Source organism: Cnephaeus nilssonii, assembly GCF_951640355.1.
Source record: "Cnephaeus nilssonii genome assembly, chromosome: 11".
NCBI classification, from domain to species: Eukaryota; Metazoa; Chordata; class Mammalia; order Chiroptera; family Vespertilionidae; genus Cnephaeus; species Cnephaeus nilssonii.
Genome location: NC_137082.1, coordinates 8,574,612 through 8,591,522, shown reverse-complemented (window position 1 = coordinate 8,591,522; position 16,911 = coordinate 8,574,612). Strand labels below are relative to the sequence as shown.

The 16,911-nt window shown below is 49.4% G+C and overlaps 1 protein-coding gene across 1 annotated transcript; it reads right to left on the bottom strand.

The window, feature by feature from the left end:
- Positions 1-241: 241 nt before the first annotated feature.
- Positions 242-16,502, bottom strand: CYP24A1 (cytochrome P450 family 24 subfamily A member 1). Its single transcript, XM_079783473.1, has 12 exons — positions 15,840-16,502; positions 15,408-15,598; positions 14,105-14,198; positions 12,148-12,244; positions 9,909-10,000; positions 8,973-9,084; positions 7,367-7,512; positions 4,170-4,336; positions 2,930-3,008; positions 2,257-2,454; positions 2,045-2,165; positions 242-358 (listed from the first exon to the last, which is right to left on the bottom strand). Exons 1-11 carry the CDS (start codon positions 16,095-16,097, stop codon positions 2,055-2,057), a joined length of 1,545 nt encoding a protein of 514 aa, XP_079639599.1. The 5' UTR covers positions 16,098-16,502; the 3' UTR covers positions 242-358; positions 2,045-2,054.
- Between the last annotated feature and the right edge of the window lie 409 nt (positions 16,503-16,911).

Sequence of the window (16,911 nt, the reverse complement as noted above, 5' to 3'; positions counted from 1 at the left end):
GGGAGCAGTAAAGATTCAAGTGGAGAGTTGGGTGGGGCAGGGACAGAAATGTTTGACTTGTACCTGACTAACTGACATGGAAAATGCAGGAGGAAGCAAGATCCTGGGCAATTTAAGTCAGGATGGTGTGACATTGGTCAAGTGTACGCCAGCACTGTACCCTGCGGAGTGCCGGTATTATAACACTCACTCCGCCCCCCTGAGTCAGCTATCTTCACTGCTATCATGGACAGTGCAGCTTCGGGGGCAGCCGCATAGAAGAAAGAAATAAACACAGCGTCAAAGGGTCCCGTGTGCCGTCTCATGCTCTGGCCTGTGAAGTCCGCTGCTGAGTCTTGCGGGAGCCACAGCACCATCCCTGCGGGAGAATAACAATTGTTGCTCCAGGTCTTGGTAAAAAAAAAAAAAAAAAAAAAAAAAAAAATCTGTATTTTTTACAGATTTAAATAAAGTATATCCCAATGGTATATCAAAGAAGTGTAATTAAATGAGGAATTATCTGCAAAAAATAAATGCTTAAACCAGAAATTGTCTTGGTCTCTTGCCAAAGGTGTGGTTCATCACCATAAACATGCATACTGTCCTTGCTGAAACCTCTGAGTTTCAAAATTCAGCTAGAATTCCTTCATTATTTTACTTGATTCAGTGCTGTTGAGATGCTCAGCATTGAATACATTGCATCATGGGACCAGACACCTGGGGAGGGATTCAGTTAGGCCTCATTCAGAAATTCCACCTGTAACTGCATGTTTCCTTAAATAACCACCTATCAGTGAATGCCCCTCAACTCAGTTAGCAAATAGCAACTTGTTCTGGGCAAAATTTTAGGAGATTCTGTTGAAAACGTAGAATGGTTGAAATTAAGTTTGAACATTAACATGGAATTCTATCAGCTTGTATGTTGGAAATGTTATATTTCCACAGAAGATGATATTAGAGATTTCTCAGGCTTTTCCCCCACTTGAATAATTAACAGTGAGTACAGGAAAAGTATTACATTGTGTTTAATACAGGCTGGTCCATACATAACACAAATATGTCCGTGGTCTGTAAAGCAAGGCCCTGTGGCCAAATAGTACCCACCATCTGTTTTTATAAAGTTTTATTGGAATGTAGTCTTGTGAGGCAGAATAATGGCCCTCTAAAAAGCCTGTGCCCTAGTTCCTGAACCTGTGAGTATATCTCTTTACCTGGCAATATATTACTTCACATGAATATATTACTTTGCATGCCTTTGCAGATGTGATTAAGGTTATGGATGCTGAGATGAGGAGTTTATACTGAATGACAGCCTGTCAGAGAGATAGGACAGAAGGAGGGGGAGAGTGTCGAGTCTGCAGAGGGACTCAGCTCACTCTGGGTAGCTGTGGAGAGGGAGGAAGAGGTCATAAACCCAGAAATGCAGGTGACTCTAGAAGCTGGGAACAGCGTTCAGCTGACAGCAAGGAAATGGGGAACGGCAGTCCTACAACCACAAGAAACCAAATTCTGCCAAAACCCAAATTAGCAAGTGGATAGTTATTCCCTGAGAGCCTCCAGAAAGAACCGCAGCCCTGCCAACACCCTGATTTTTAGCCTGGTTAGAGCTGTGTCAGACCTCTGACCCAAAGAACTGTAACATAATACATTTCTGCTATTTGACAAATTGCCTGAGGCTGCTTTCAAGCTACAAAGCAGAGTTAAATGGATGTGAGTGAGACCTGATGGCCTGAAAAACCTGATACATTTGCACATTGACCCTTTACAGAAAAAGTGTGTCCGCCCGTGATATTTACATGCAAAAACTGGGACAGCAGCATGCATGTATTGAACACTTAGTTGATTCCAGAATCTGAGCTAAGTATTTATTATCCATATCAACCATCTGGATAAATACTACTTTGGTCCCCATGTTACAAATGAAAAATTAAAAAAAGGAGGCAGAATGGTTAAGTAACTACTCAAGGTCATCCAGGGAATTGATGGGGAGCAGGGATTCAAGCCCGGGTCTGGCTGACTTCTCGGCTCAGCTCACCCCGTCACGCACAGCATCCCTGACACTCACCTGAGGCCTCTTATCGCTGGCAGAAGGCGATGGGGAGCTCCCGGCTGGGCACCAGGATGCCCAAGTGCAGCATTTCCACGGGCGCGTGGTCCGTGGCCACGATGTCATATTTGCGGATGATCTGGAACACAGGTGCACAGGAAGGAGAATGAGCCCTCGGCCCCGCCTTGTGGAGCAGCACAGAGCACCGGCGGGAAGCAGTGAGGGCTTACCCAGCAGACAGCCAGGTGGAGCTGGAGCTCAGCCAGCCGGCGCCCGACACACATTCTCTTCCCAACGCCGAACGGGAGGTGTGCGAAAGGGTTGATCTTCTTTTTCTCTTGCAGCCATCGTTCGGGTCTAAACTGACTGGAGTCTTCAAAATTTTCTTCGTCAGACCCCAACACCCGGGTATTTAGCATCAACACTGTCTACAAACACACGGAAACACATGCATTTAAAATGAGCAGAAGAAGGTGGTTGAAAAGTGAAACTTAACAAAAACGGTCACCTTATAGATATAAGTCACCTGTAAGTTTATAATAATGATGATTGCCAACATGTATGGAAGACTTGAAATGTGCCAGGTACTAAATAGGTAAATAACTTTAATATTCTGTATCACATTCTTACTACAAAACCATGTCATAGATTTTATTATTATCCCCATTTTACAGATGAGAAAGGTGAGGCTCCCAGAGCTTATATGACTCACTCGGGTCTATACTTGAATCCAGGTCTGTCCCCATAGCCATTACTCCTAATCCTATACGATGCAACACATGTCAACCATGCACTACAATCTACTTATTTGCAAAACGAATGTTTTCTCTGTTAATATTTTTAGGGGAACCGGGTGCATATTTCAAAGCTCTGTAAGGTACAAAATAAACAAGTTCTACTCACTCCTTTGGGCAAAGCATATTCACCCAGAACTGTCGCCTTGTCAAGAGTCCTGGTTGTAAATGGCACACTGGGGGTGAGCCTGGGAAAGCAAAATCAAAGATGTACGGCAGGCACAGACCAAGTGCTAGCTCAAGTGTTGATGGGAACGCATTCTGCTTAAGTAGATGATTGTTGCATTAAGTTCCCAAGCCAAAAGGGGAACCTGGTCACAGTTCTTCACAAAGAGGTTCTGTCTCTTGTTTTATTGGGTTGGCACCCTCCCCCCCTCCCCCGAACAAGCCGGCTTAGTAGCTGTTCAGAGTGGTTTCCCCTGCTTTAACCTAAACTTCAAATGTCTTCCCCTGAATCTTGATGTTGGTTCTAGGTTTCTCCTATTCCCTCTTCATAAAGTTAAAGATATTTCCTTTTAATCCTAAAATGGAATGAGTTTTGTTTCCCAGAAAGGGTGTAAAAAGAATTTTCAAAGGACATTTTTTATTATTTATTTACTTATTTACTTACTAGAAGCCCAGCGTGCAAAATCGCTCGGCCCCGCCCACCCGTGTCGGTCTTTGGTCATTATGGCGTTAGGGCCACTGGGTTTTTATAATATAGATTTATTTATTTTTGTTACTTCTCACCTGAGGATATTTTTCCATTGATTTTTAGAGAGTGGAAGGGAAGGGGGGAGTGAGAGGAAGAGAGAGAGAGAAAGATGGGTGTGAGAGAGACACATTAATTGGTTGCCTCCCACACTAGCTCTGAACAGGGCCGGGGATCGAACCTGCAACCCAGGTACATGCCCTTGATCAGGAATCGAACCCTCAACTCCTTGGTGTGTGGGCCGATGCTCTCACCACTGAGAACACTGACCAGGGCTTTGAGGACATTTTATACCAGAGGCTCAATAATAAAGATGTCTCTATGTCTTATCATATAATAACATGGTTCCCTCGCTGGCTTTCATGTCAGACCCTCCAGGCCTGCCCAGAACCCTAATTAGTGCTCACAGCACCCATGAGAGGATGATTCTTGCCGACTTAAAGGGCCCGTCACTGACTTTCCAAGATGTCACAGAATTCGCCCAAATGACTCAGGGAATGAGTAATAGAAATGGAATATGCTCCTGAGGTTCTTTTTTTCCAGTTTGAGAAAAGTTTCAGAATCAACTGTGGGAGCTGTACTGGGGGGGACCCCTTATTGTGCATTTAAGAGAACAGCGCTCTCCCATATGCACACTGGCTCAGGCGTGTGCGCTTACCTCATGGATTCTTTCAGACAGGCCTTTAGATATGGCATATTGCTCACATCCTCTGCCCGCGGCACCTCATTCTCAGGCAGGACGCTCTGAATTTCCTCCAGCAGCTTTTCTTGCACGCGGGGATTACGGGATAAATTGTAGAGAATCCACAGCAAGCTGTTTGCTGTCTGAAAAAACCAACGGACACAAACGTGAGTTTCTGCAAAGAAACTGCCATACAGCCAGTCTGAGCTGAACGCAAGGCGATGCAAAAATAAACAATAAACAGGTCAGTGATACTTTCTCACATGCCCTCGTTTGCCGTGTCTTAAATGAACACAATGCATGGAGAGTCAAATCGATCTTATACAATGTGTCAATGAAGGCCAGTTTATGTATTGAGGGAAAGAAAATAGAATCCCGTCAATAACGTGCCACATCAGGACACTTAGAACATCATGTGGTACACAAATGGCTGGAGCACAAAGGAGCGCATGTAGAACCCGGTGGAGGGGAAGCCAGGCGGGTGGACTGGCTCAATGCCAAGGTCAGGGTGTGATAACGATTACTGTCATTCCAGGTGCTACCAATGGGGTTAGTACTACATGTGAATCTATAATTATCTCAAAAGAAAAAGAGCTTAATTAGAGAATTATTAATATAAAATTGATATAAAATTGAGTGGGGAGAGAGCAGCAGAGATCCCAGAGTGTTGCTATAAGAGATTTAAACTGTTTTTACAGCGCAAACACACAAGAAACCATATTTCTGGAATTTAAAAGAAAGGTGTTGTTTTTGTGTGTTTTTTTGGCACACCCTAAAAATTTACCACAAAAATATAAAGGTATTATCTGCTCTCGGGGTTCCAGCCACATGCAAAGGGCCTCGTGGGACGGTGCCAACACCCAAATAAGAAATTGTGGCACCGAGCCGAGTAGTTCAAGGTGCCGGCCGCCGTCTGACAAAGGCCTTCCCAGGGGCACCCTTGGTTTCCTTTTGGTGGAAACAGCCAAGTGCAGCTTTTAGCGTCGTAATATTCACCACTGCTAGTCACAAGCATTTGTTCCGTAGGCCTTTTTTTTTTTTTTAAAGCCAATTTAAGCCAAACAGTCCCTTACAAGTGGTCATCGTGTCCTCGCTCTGTAGACACGAAGACGCTTTCCCTCGGCACATGCGCCAGTCACATGAACGAGCAAAGCGCAAGGCGATTCGGAGCCATGGCATTTATTATTTTTGGAAGACGATGTCCCCCAGGCAGGCTTCTTCATGTCAGAGGGCTGGCAGCCTCGGCTCCCTCCGAATGTGGACGGATGGCATTAGTACCAGAGAGTAATTTACAGACAGGAAGAGGGCGGAGCCGCCAAATTAGATAGATTTCAGATTTCCCCAATTTGCCAAAGGAGACTTTCAGAATAGCCAGGGCTAAAAAAGAAACAGATTGAGCCCTATCAACGGGTCCCTCACCACAAGTACCAAACAGAGTTTCCAAAAGACAGATAACTGTAGCTTTCACCAAAGCCCGGAGACAGCCCTGCCTGTCGGGGCAGCTGGGGGCTAAGTGGAGGGGAAGTGGCCTGCGGAACCTCCCGGGCACCAACTGTCCTGGCCTGACCTTTGTCACGGCGTCCATCTCATCGCTGGCTTCCTGCTTGCACTCTCTCTCCGCTAGGTCCATTCTTCACCCACCAGCCAGAGCCCACTTTACAAAACATAAATTTGATCAAGACACTCATTGCTTAAAGTATCGAAGAGCTTTCTCTCACAGGTGTAATAAAATCCAAATGTCGTATGAAGGCTCCTGGTTAACATGGCCCATAGACTTCTCCAATCTCAACTCTGAGCACATTTGCTAGTTCGCCAGCTCCATCTCTCTTTCTGCCCCAGGGCCTTTGCATATGCTGTTTCCTCTACTTGGAGTGCTCTTCGATCAGATCTTCCCATGATTGGCTCCTCAACATGCCAGTGTCAGCTCCAGAGAGGGAGCCCTCCCCCATCTCTCTTACATCACCCTGATGGCTCCCTCCACGCCCATACCGCTATCTGAAATAATCACATGTATTTGTTTGTTTACATGTCTATTGTCTGTTCCCCACTGCTGTTTAAGTTCCATGAAGAAAACTCTTTCATGGTGGCATGTCAAGAATCTGGAATAGTGCCTGGCACATAGTAGGAACTCAATAGTTCCTGAACTCTTTCATTTATTGAACAAACATTTATTGAGCACCTACTGTATGCCAAGTATTCTACATCCTATGAATACAGCAGGGGACCAAACCATGTCATCACCCTCATGGAGCTCACATTCCAGTTGAACAAAGAAATGGGTGCAGCTTTAGTTTTAATCCCTCTAAGGAGTCATGATCCCACAGGAAAGTGAGTTGAAACGGATTCCCACTTTTGATAGCCTTCTAGGTCATGAGGGGAAATCAGAACCTTTCTATCTCCTGATGTAGAAAATGCTATTTTTTTCCTTCAGAGAAGAGACACTGTGGAAAGGGGAAAAGCAAGAAAAAGAAGTGAACTTGTATAGATTCTTCTTAGGGACTCTGTGCAGGAAATGTTAGGCCTTTGAGGGATATTAATATGCATGACTCCAGCGAGAGCTCAACCATGAATCAAAGCCAGTTAAGCCCACCTGGACACTTGTCAGCATCTGTGTTTGGAGCCTGACTGTACTGAGTGCCTACCGGGAGTGTCCACCGCCTACAGCAGGGACGGAATCTTGGTATTTAAAAGGAGCTGTTTCAGTTAAACTAAAATCAATGTTTCCCAAACTCACCATGTTTCCAATGTTAAACATAAAGAAAGTATTGGGCTGGCAGAGAGTATTTCAAAATTTTTATAATAAGTTACAGCCACAGTTAGGTAGCATGCACCTAAGGTATGTCCAATTTTTGAAAATCTAAAATTTCAATTGCTGTGGTGTGGAATTTACTGCTTCTGCCTTCCCGAGACAGCTGGCACGCTTATCACAGCGCTCTGCCCTGCTCCGGAGTGCCGCCGTTGCTAGGACAGAGTCATTAGGAGAGTTTTCCTCCTAATGTGTGAGCGGAAAGCCTGTGCCTCGGGTCTCCCACGGCACCTGCTGCGGGACTTCTTAATTTTGCTCAGCTAGAGCTCAGTTAATCCTCGTGAAATGAGTGAATTGAAGGACTATTTAAAACTCATCATGAGGAAAGGTGTCCCAGACTATTTAGCAAAGAGAGCCGCGCCCTCACCGTCTCCACGGCAGCCAGCTGGAGCTCCGTGACGGCGGCGTACAGCTCTTTCTTTGAGAGCTGATGGCGGTGGTAAATGTCACAGAGGAAGTCCGCGCCGGGCTGCTCCGCGTGCTTCTCTAACCGGCGGTCAATGCAAGATTTGACTGTTGGAGAGAAAAGGGAGAGGAAGCCAGCTGAACGTCAGGGTGAGGAAAAGAATGGGAGGGAACCTAAGATGACATCCTAACAACACCCGAAAGGGCTTCTGGGGGACATTGATTGTTAGATGGGCCCGACTGCCTCGCTGAGTCATCAAGGATGGATGGATGCTCACGTGACTAGGGCTTCTCAAAGTGCACCACAGTCACCCGGGCATCTTCCTTCAATGTAGACTCGGAACCGAGGGTCCAGGTGGGCCTGGACGTCTGCATTTCTAACAAGCTCCCAGGTCATGCTGCTGCTGCTGATCTGTGGTCACATCTTGACCAGCAAGAGCTTAGAGCAGGGAGGAGACCATGAAGACACAGGTGGGAGCTGGGTCCACGCTCAGAATCAGGCCCAGGTGTCTAGCTGATATGGTCACTGATACAGGAAGACATGCTAATATAGGGTGTGGCTCCCAAATCTTGGCTATAGAGGAGGGAAGAACACCCTCCCCTAGTGTTATCTCTCTCTCTCTCTCTCTCTCTCTCTCTCTCTCTCTCTCTCACACACACACACACACACGTGCAATGCCCATGAATGTTGACAATAATACTAACATTTTCTAAGGTTTGTGAATTACATTCTAGGCTGCCCTCCCTCACTTCAGTCCCTGACGTGAGCCACCACCAGAGAAATAATAGTGGTGATGGTGGCAATGACAATGACGACACTAGTGGTACAGGGGCTGGAGGCTGAGCTGCGGAAGCCTTTCTGATTGGCTTCCAACCCTGGCTTTGCCATCACTGGGTGTGTAATGTTGAGAACGTTACTTAACTTCTTGGTGCCTCAGTTCTGTTACTTGGGGCTAATGGAAGGATCTAACGTAAGTTTACTGGTGGGAATTAAATAAGTATGTTTAGTAAGTATATATAATATAATATAATATAATATAATATAATATAATATAATATATTATCTTAGGATAACCCCTAGCATCAAATATTCCCTCCATAATGTAGCAGAAATGGCTCTGATCCATTGAGATACTGTCATATGCCAGGCTTTCACATTATCTATATTAGACCTAGAAGCAATTACATTGAGGGGAGCACTCTTATTATTATTGTTGTTGCTGTTGCTAGCCCGTTTTAGAGGTAAGACAGCTGATGATGAAAAGGAGACAGCACGCTGGGCCACCCCGCCACCCCAGTGACAGACCGAGAGCTTGAACCCAGGTATCTCTGACTCCAAAGCTCTCGCTTGTAACCACTCACTTCTAGTTCCCCAAGACAACACAACGCCGCCTCCTGCCTTTTCCTTAGAATTTGTCTACACCAGAGTGATCCCCACACTTGTGTTTGCACAGCCCGAAAGAACCAGGAGGAGCAACTCCATCGGAGGATCTAGGTGGGCAGGCCACAAGGTCATTGCCGACCTCTGCGCGGCAGCTCGGGAGACAGGGGCTGGGTGTGGCTGTTACCTGACTTGAAAATCGTGTCCCAGGCCAGCGTGTGGGCCTGCCAGACCTTGGTGTTGAGGCTCTTGTGCAGCTCGACCGGGGTGACCATCATCCTCCCAAATGTGCTCATCATCTACGAGGAACAAAGTGCTTTTATCCCTCTTTGCCTCCAAGACACGTTTACTCTGGTCTAGGAGCATCTGCACACAGCACCCTGTGCAACCCAAAGGCCAGAGTTCAAAGGACACCCCCAGGCCTCTGTGCTCTGCTCCCCCAGTAACATATTCAAAATCATCTTTGGGACGATTGATTTTTTCAATGGAGTTTAGTATCAACTTGCTCTTACAACCTACATGTTAAGAAAGAAGGATCCCTGCTGGCGTGGCTCAGTGGTTGAGCATTGACCTATGAACCAGGAGGTCGTGGTTCAATTCCCAGTCAGGGTACATGCCCGGGTTGCAGGCTCCATCCCCAGTGTGGGGGTGCAGGAGGCAAGCCGATCCATGATTTTCTCTCATCATTGATGTTTCTCTCTCCCTCTCTCTTCCTCTCTGAAACCAATACAAATATATTTTAAAAATAAGGAAAAAAAAAACTATAACTTATATTCACTTGAATTCTGAACTTCAGCCATTCCCATGCCAGTTTCACAGAATCTATTACATCCACACACAACCCAAATGATTCAAAAATTTAAAATCTGAACATTTTCAGGCTTTTGAAAACAGTAATTTAATCAACTGACCTTTAATTGACCCACCTACTTTAACTTTGCCTAAACAGTGGTCTAATGTACTTCTTAATTGTATTTGCATAGGTACACATCCATGCACAAAATACACCGCACACGCTGAAATGAACTATTGTAATAAGATCTGTGCGCATGTCCCTCTTGGGGACACTGGGATGCCTGAATGATCTGTTGGGAACACGGCGCTCTCCCCTGTGGATGCTCACTGTTTTGACGGCCATGATGAAGTTCAAGGCTTCATCCCCGGCGTTCTTCTGGAGGAGCCCAAATCTCTTCTCGTAGAGCACAAGGCAGATGCCTGTTATATAAGATAATGACCACTGTTACCCAACTTGGACTCTGTAACTACCTGGCTACTAAGGGCTCAATTCCATCTCTCAGAAACATGAGGTCATTTCTAAGAACACAGGAGAAGCGAAGGGTCTGAACGTCTGATCACCCTTCTAGAAATTACCTGCAGGTCCAATGACCCATGCCCCGCTAAACCTCTTGGTCAGAAATACCACTGTGCAAACGTAGCCATTTCCATACATGAATGAATCTCTCCTGTACATCTTGCTTTTGTCAGAGTTTATCATTGACATCACATGCAGCAGACATCGTGAATGGCCTACCGGGTACTCGTTCTCCCTCATTTCTTCCCTAAGACACCCCGATTTTATTTAGGGTGTCAGAGTGTCAGTCCTCAGGCAGTGAGTCAGCATGGATCTACGACTCTGACAAGCCTGTTCCCTGATTCCCCTGCTTCCTGAAGCCACCGAAGCAGCCAAATGACCCAGGTCTGGCCAGTGAGACCAAAAGGAAATACTCCTTGGCTTTCTAGATAAAGTGGGAGCTGTACCCTCTTTCCTTCTCCCTTTGCCTGAAAGGCAGAGGTGAGGCCGGAGGGGCAGGACCCATCTTGCATCAAGCCAACAAGTAAGGCTGGATGAGCGAGAAGATGCCGAGCTTGGCTCCCCCACGGCGTCGCCCAGTGTGGCCCAGACTGCCTTCCTCTGGCCTTCCCGCAAGGCTACACAATAATTTTTAAACCGCTGCAGTCAGATTCTCTTTGACTTGCAAACAAATGCATTTGATACTCCTTAATTTGAGTATTTACAGTGGGCAAGTTCCAAAACATACGCTTATTTTCTCCTCTGTAATCATCCCCTCTCTTCACCCCTCTTTCCCTTAACACCTTCTGTGGATTTCTTGTTTGCATGGAGCTTTCTCGTGGGCTCAGATGACTGGTCCGTAACTTTAAAGTGAGGTGACAGGTCAGGACAAAAGCTACCACCTCGGGGTGCCATGTCCACTCCCTCCCATCAGTAGCCAGAGTGTCCCTTGCAGCAAATCAAACCATGCCACCCTCCTGCTAAAAGCACTGTCACTCCCAGGTACTCCCAGGTTCAAAGTCAAACTCTGTCCCTGGTTTACATGGGTTTGCATGGCTGGTTGCTGCCTTCCTCCCAGCCATCCTCTGCCTCGCCAGCCCCTCCTTCCCTCCCTTGCAGGATATGCCCCAGTTGTTCTAAATGCCTTCCTGTTCCTTCAACATAATCTCTGTTTCTCCACTGCGAACATTCCTTCTTCCCTCGCTCTCACCTGGCGAACTCCTACTCCTCCACTAGCTGAGATGGCACCTACTCCACAGAGCACCCCCAGACCGAGCTCCGCTGCATCCCTCTGGGATTCGCCCACGGCCTGAGCCTGCTTAGTCTATGGAGATTGCCTTGCCTGCACCCTACTGGGCAGTGAGCTCATCCAGGCAGGGCTCTGCTTCTCATTCTCAGAGCCATCCTTGAAGAGCGTGATCACATCTCCTTCTGTTTAAAAGTCTCCATGGTGCCCCATGGGACTCAAACTAAAAGTACTTGCCGGGACCTACAGGCCCTGGCTTGGTCTTTCTCAGCTCCTCTTCCCCCTGCAATCCACCCGCATCTCGGAGTTCCTCAAAGGCAAGTTCGTGCTTCTGCCCCAGGGCATTTGCACTGCCTGTCTCCGCTCTCTGGGACGGTCTTCCCACAGATACCTCTGTGGGTACACCTCCCCTTCTTTAGGTCTCAGCTCAGGTGTCTCCTTACCAAAGCGGAGTTGCCCCATCTAGGCACCTATGCCCCTTTCTCCTCAGCAGAGTGTATATTGAAATGTGTTTACTTGTCAATTGCCACCCCTACTAGAACCCAATCTCCAGGTGAGCCAGGATGTTGCCTGCTTTATTCAATGCTGCATCCCTAGCACGGTGCCTGGCACTAGCAGGTGTTCAGTAAGTGTTTGCTGAGTGCCCACACAAAGCCCAGCATGCAAAGCGGAGCTGCAGCGCTGACAGCGTTCAGAAGGCCGCGGTGGCCTTTCCTACTCAGAATAGTGCAGGATTCCAAAGAGCTGTCACCTTGTTCACGGAGCCACGCTTTATCCGCAAATCACTTGCAAAGGCAGATGATCGAGGCGGTGGAGACCACTTACTTTCAAATGACCATTTGTTCAGCTCGCTGTACAAGTCTCCAACGTGGCCTCTCTCGTCACAGAGCTCGTCCAGTCTACCCATAAAATCAGCCAAGACCTTAGGAGAAAGGAACCACAAAAACACATTTTAGTCTTTGAGGGAAAACAAAACAGTTAGAGCAGCGAGCTAACCTCAGGTCTCACTACCTTGTGCATTCCCTGGCCAGCCTGTTACCCCTCTGCAGCAGCACTAACTCCATACTTTCCTGGGGAGCCCATCTGACACCCTAGCAGCCTTGTCCTGGGTTACTTCCTCAGCTTTTCCTGCTGCCACCCTGAAGCTGAGGTTTCAGCCTTTGATCTAAATTTAAAGAAAGGAAAACATTTCTTCTAATCAGAACGGGGAATAAGCCACAAAGGGGAAATCAGTCAAGTGTCGCTGCTGGCAAAACATCTCAAAGGCTGTGATGCTATAACTACCCTGAGGTTTGCCGTTTCCATATCTGGGCAAGCAAACATCTCTTTACTGATTGGTGTTGTGTCAGGCGTGTTGAACTTGGAGCCAGGAGATCTGCAAATTCTGGACGCAGCTTCCTGGCTAAATAGCTCTGTGACCTTGGACGAGTTATGTAAGGCCATTAGATGCCAGTTTCCAAAATCAGGGCTTTGGATGACTAAAGCCTCTCATTTCCCGAGGCTTCCATAGAGCCACGCGCTGGACCAGGGTGTTTTCTTAGCTGATCCTTACAATCTTGTGAGGGAGAAAGTCCTGTCATTTCTCCCATTTCCCAGGTGAGAACACTGAGGCATAGAGAGAGGCGAAGGCACCGGCCCTTGGACACAGAGCTGAGAAGCGCCTGTGCGGGGCCTGGAACACAGCCCGTGTGCCTACCCAGCCCACCGGGGAGACAAGGACGTTTTGTTTGCCCACATAGTGCATTCAAATGTACTCTGGTTGGTTACCATAAAATATTTAGAGATTTCACAGGAACATATTGATTTTCCACTACTTGTTGTAATAAGCAATTACAGGATCTGGAGACACGGTGTCAGCAATTACAGGATCTGGCGACACGGTGTCAGCATTCCCACGGGGCAGTCATTTGCTGGAACTGGGACAGCTGTCACCTCCAGGAAGAGCACGCGCTGTTCTGTTGGCTGAAACCCCTACAGGGCCTGCCCTATGCGTGTATATCCATTACCTGGCCCCTGGACGCTCTGAACCTGCCATCTTTCACCCATACAATCTACGTGGGTGCAAGCTCAGTTCAAAATGAACACCCAGAGTGAACAGGAAGAAAAAGAGATTATTATGCTTAAATCCCTTCCCCTTCAGCCCCCTGTGGGCTAAATGATATGTCTAAATATCTTCGCACGGCACAGACCTGCCTTCTGTGCAGCATCATTTCAGGAAAGACCCATGCTGAATGCACCGTTCTCTCAACACTCCATGCCATGCCATACCAGGCCTCCATATTGGCAGCTGGCTGTTCTTTCTGCCAGGATGCCTTTCTCCACCTTCTCTGGCTTGTAGACTCTTACTCATCCTGCAAAACCCAGCTCAAATGTCACTACCAAGGAACTTCATAAGCATTCTCTCCTTTAGTCGTTACAGCAAACCTATGGAGTGACCATTGCCACTCCCATTTTATAGATTGGGAAGCTGAGGCTCAGGGAAGTTAAATGGTACAGTCAGGTTACATGGGATGGACGGCGGATGCTCAAATCCAAGACTGTGGTTTACAAAAATCTGTGCTTGTAACTACTCCCTTAATATGACATTTTAAAGAAAGGGGAGAGAAAGGGGAAATAAAGGCTTTGGGGGAGGAAGACGGGGAGAGGAATGAGGACAACGTGAAGCCCCCGAATCATCCAAAGTGCCTGCTTTGCCCTCTGCACTTTGTAGCTGTGACTTAAGGCTCCACAAACACCCCTCCTTCCCCCAGAGACCCTGAAAAGCTGGCCCCGGCCTGCACACCTCATTGATTTTGCTGTCCAGCTTCATAATCTCCACTGGTTTCATTAGTTTCTTCTGAAAGGCACTCCGGACCCTCTGCCAGTCTTCTCCTTCCCTGGGAGAGAAATCTGTTTAGAGCAAGTTGCAAAGACCAGAAGGAAGAGGCAGAGATCCCCTCCCCCCACCCCAACTCTGCTGCTGCATGAACTGTGTCATCAGATCAACGCTGAGCATCAGGCCAGGAAGTGCCCGGAGACTCTTAGCACTGGATGGAGTGTTGGGGCTGGTTTGATGATAGGATGAGAAAGCACCTTTCCTCCTGGCCAACGAAAGCGCCAGAAAGGTGACGTCCAGATAATTTGGGGTCAGGGCTGTGGAGGTGTCCTTACTGGGTTTGAGCTGGGAGGCCAGACACCTCAATTCCCAGCACTGAGAGTGGGCACCTGAAGACCCCCCCCCCCACCCTGAAACCCAGGACTGTTTGAGGAAAGATCTTGTCTTCTTTCAACTCATTGACTTGGGCTGCAAGTCACACTTACACAGCACCTCAGATTTAGAATGTTGCCATTGCCTGCACCTAATGCCATACAGCCAGAGAGAGAGCCACAGGCTTTGGAAAAAGCCTGTTCCATCAGGCGCCCTTTCTCACTTCCCCACAGCGGGTGACAGGGCCTGTGGTGCGCCGAGCGTCACTATGCTTTTTAATCCCAGTAATCATATCCCCAAAATATAACTATTAGACATTAAATTTGGGGCAAAAAAAGTGCTAACTTGTTAAATGGTAACAATGAAAAAGCAAAGGAATCACATCACATTATAGCATTCATCTATCGAAAATGCAGTCTTGACACCCTCCTCACCCCACCTTTCACGTACACCTAGGTCATCACCTCCACCCCCCTTAGGAAATAAGGTCACTGTCAAAAGCGAAGGGAGTTAATTTCTGGCATTTGAGCTTCCAAGAGGGGGTCTCGGAGAACTTCAAGGGATAGTTTAGTTTGTATAACACTTTTGCGTGGCTCGCTGACTTCAGAACCCCATCCCGCCACAATCTGTGTAAGGCTTTCTGGCATTTGTCTGACGGGAAGCTTTGGCCCTGCCCTGTTGGCGGAGAGGACACAGGTGTTAAGCCGGTTCCCAGTACAGCTGCCCCTCAACCCACGCAGGTCTACCAGGAGGACGAGACTACTTCCGGTAGCGGCTTTCGTGTCCTCTGAATAAGAGGGGTCCAACTCCAGGGAACCTCTCCCCAGTTTCCAAGCGCATTAGGCGCAGTCGCCAGCCCCATGGCCCCATCCTGCCCGCCTCCCGCCCGCAGACTCACAGGATGAGCAGCCCGTAGCCCTCCTGGCGGTAGTCGCGATAGGCCTTCCAGGGTTTGATCTCCAGCCGCTGGGGGTATGCGCTCTCCGTGCGGTACAGCGCTTCCAGCAGGCAAGGCGAGCCCAGGTGCACGGAGTCGAAGGAACCCAGCTTCATGCGGAAAATCTTGCCGTACTTCTTGTGGAACTCCGCCTGCAGCGGGCCGGGCACAGCGCGAAGTCAGCGCGCATCCCCGACAGTCCCGAGCGGGCTGCTCCCTTCTCCCGCCTTCTTCCTCCCGGGGAAGCTGAGACAACGGAGCGCACGGTGCGCTCGGGCCGCGCGCCTCGGGGAGGGTTTGGAGCGCCGGCCAGGGAAGGGAGAGGGAGAGGGAGAGGGAGAGGGAGAAGGAGAAGGAGAGGGAGAGGAAATTGGGGCGCAACGAGGCATTTACCAGAGTGTCGTGCTGTTTCTTGAGCCCCCCTTTCCAGAGAATCTCCAGCAGGCTTCCCAGCAGCGGCCAGTTGGTGGGGCCTGGAAGGGCGGCCGCGTTCTGCGCCTCGCCACGTCCCATCACCGGGCAGAGGGGCACTTCCCGCGGCCGAGGGGGCGCGCACGCCGTGGATGTCACGGGTCTGGGGGGCTGCCCGAGGCTGCGCAGCTGCTGGAGGAAGGCGACCAGGGAGCGACTCTTGCTGATGGGGGAGCTCATAGCCGCAGGGAGACCCGGCGCGGGTTACCACTCGGGGACCGAGGAGGGCGAAGCTGGTAAAGTGGCGCCCGCTGGGTTTGGGAGCGTGGCGACTCTGGGAAAGAGGCAAGGAGGACAAGCAGATGTGATGGAGGGGGCGGAAGAGGAACAGAAAGGACCTGGGCGAGGATGCTCTAGCTGCGCTGTGCTGCAGCCTCAGGGCGCAGGTGACTGCCGAGCGCGGCCGCGGAGGCTGGAGGAGGGCAGCCGGGGTCGGTGCCTAGGAAGACGAAGGGAAGGGATGTTGGTCTGCCTGTGGGTCTGCGAGTCTGACTTCCGGTTCTGGAGCCGCGAAGTGGAGATGTCAGGGAGGGTAGCCGAGATGCCTCGGGCTCTGCGGCTTTTCCTGGCCCTCTCCACGATCCATGCCCGGGGACCAAGTATTTATGGAGACAGGGCAGGCCCTGGGTGGCCAATGAGCACGCTGAGTGGGGCGGAGTGGGCCCTGGCTTGCCTGGACCGGAGGGACGCGGGACCCGGGGGAGGGCGCGCCCGGGAGGCTGGAAATAGGATGGAGTCAGCGAGGTGAGCGAGGGCGCCCGCGCCTCGGGTGACCGGTGCACTGCTCGCCGGGCGGAGCGCGGACTCCACCCCGGAGATAACCCCCGGAGGCGCGCTGAGCCGGGAGTTCACAGGGTGTGCGCCGGGCGCCTCCCGCCCTCCCCCAGCGGGCGGACTGGCAGTGGCGGCCCCGGCAGCCCGGCGCTTGCACAATCCCGCTGCTGGGCGGGCAGCGAGGTCTCCGAGTGCGGGCCCGGGAGGGCTGCCGGCGCCT

What these genes read in the sequence shown, in the direction of transcription:
- CYP24A1 (XM_079783473.1), bottom strand. Translation starts at nt 16,097, where the DNA reads ATGAGCTCCCCCATCAGCAAGAGTCGCTCCCTGGTCGCCTTCCTCCAG. An exon ending in AGAAACAGCACGACACTCTG is followed by an intron (nt 15,599 to 15,839) that starts GTAAATGCCTCG and finishes GGCCCGCTGCAG; the next exon opens with GCGGAGTTCCACAAGAAGTA. An exon ending in GGACACGATTTTCAAGTCAG is followed by an intron (nt 7,513 to 8,972) that starts GTAACAGCCACA and finishes TCTCTCCAACAG; the next exon opens with TCAAATCTTGCATTGACCGC.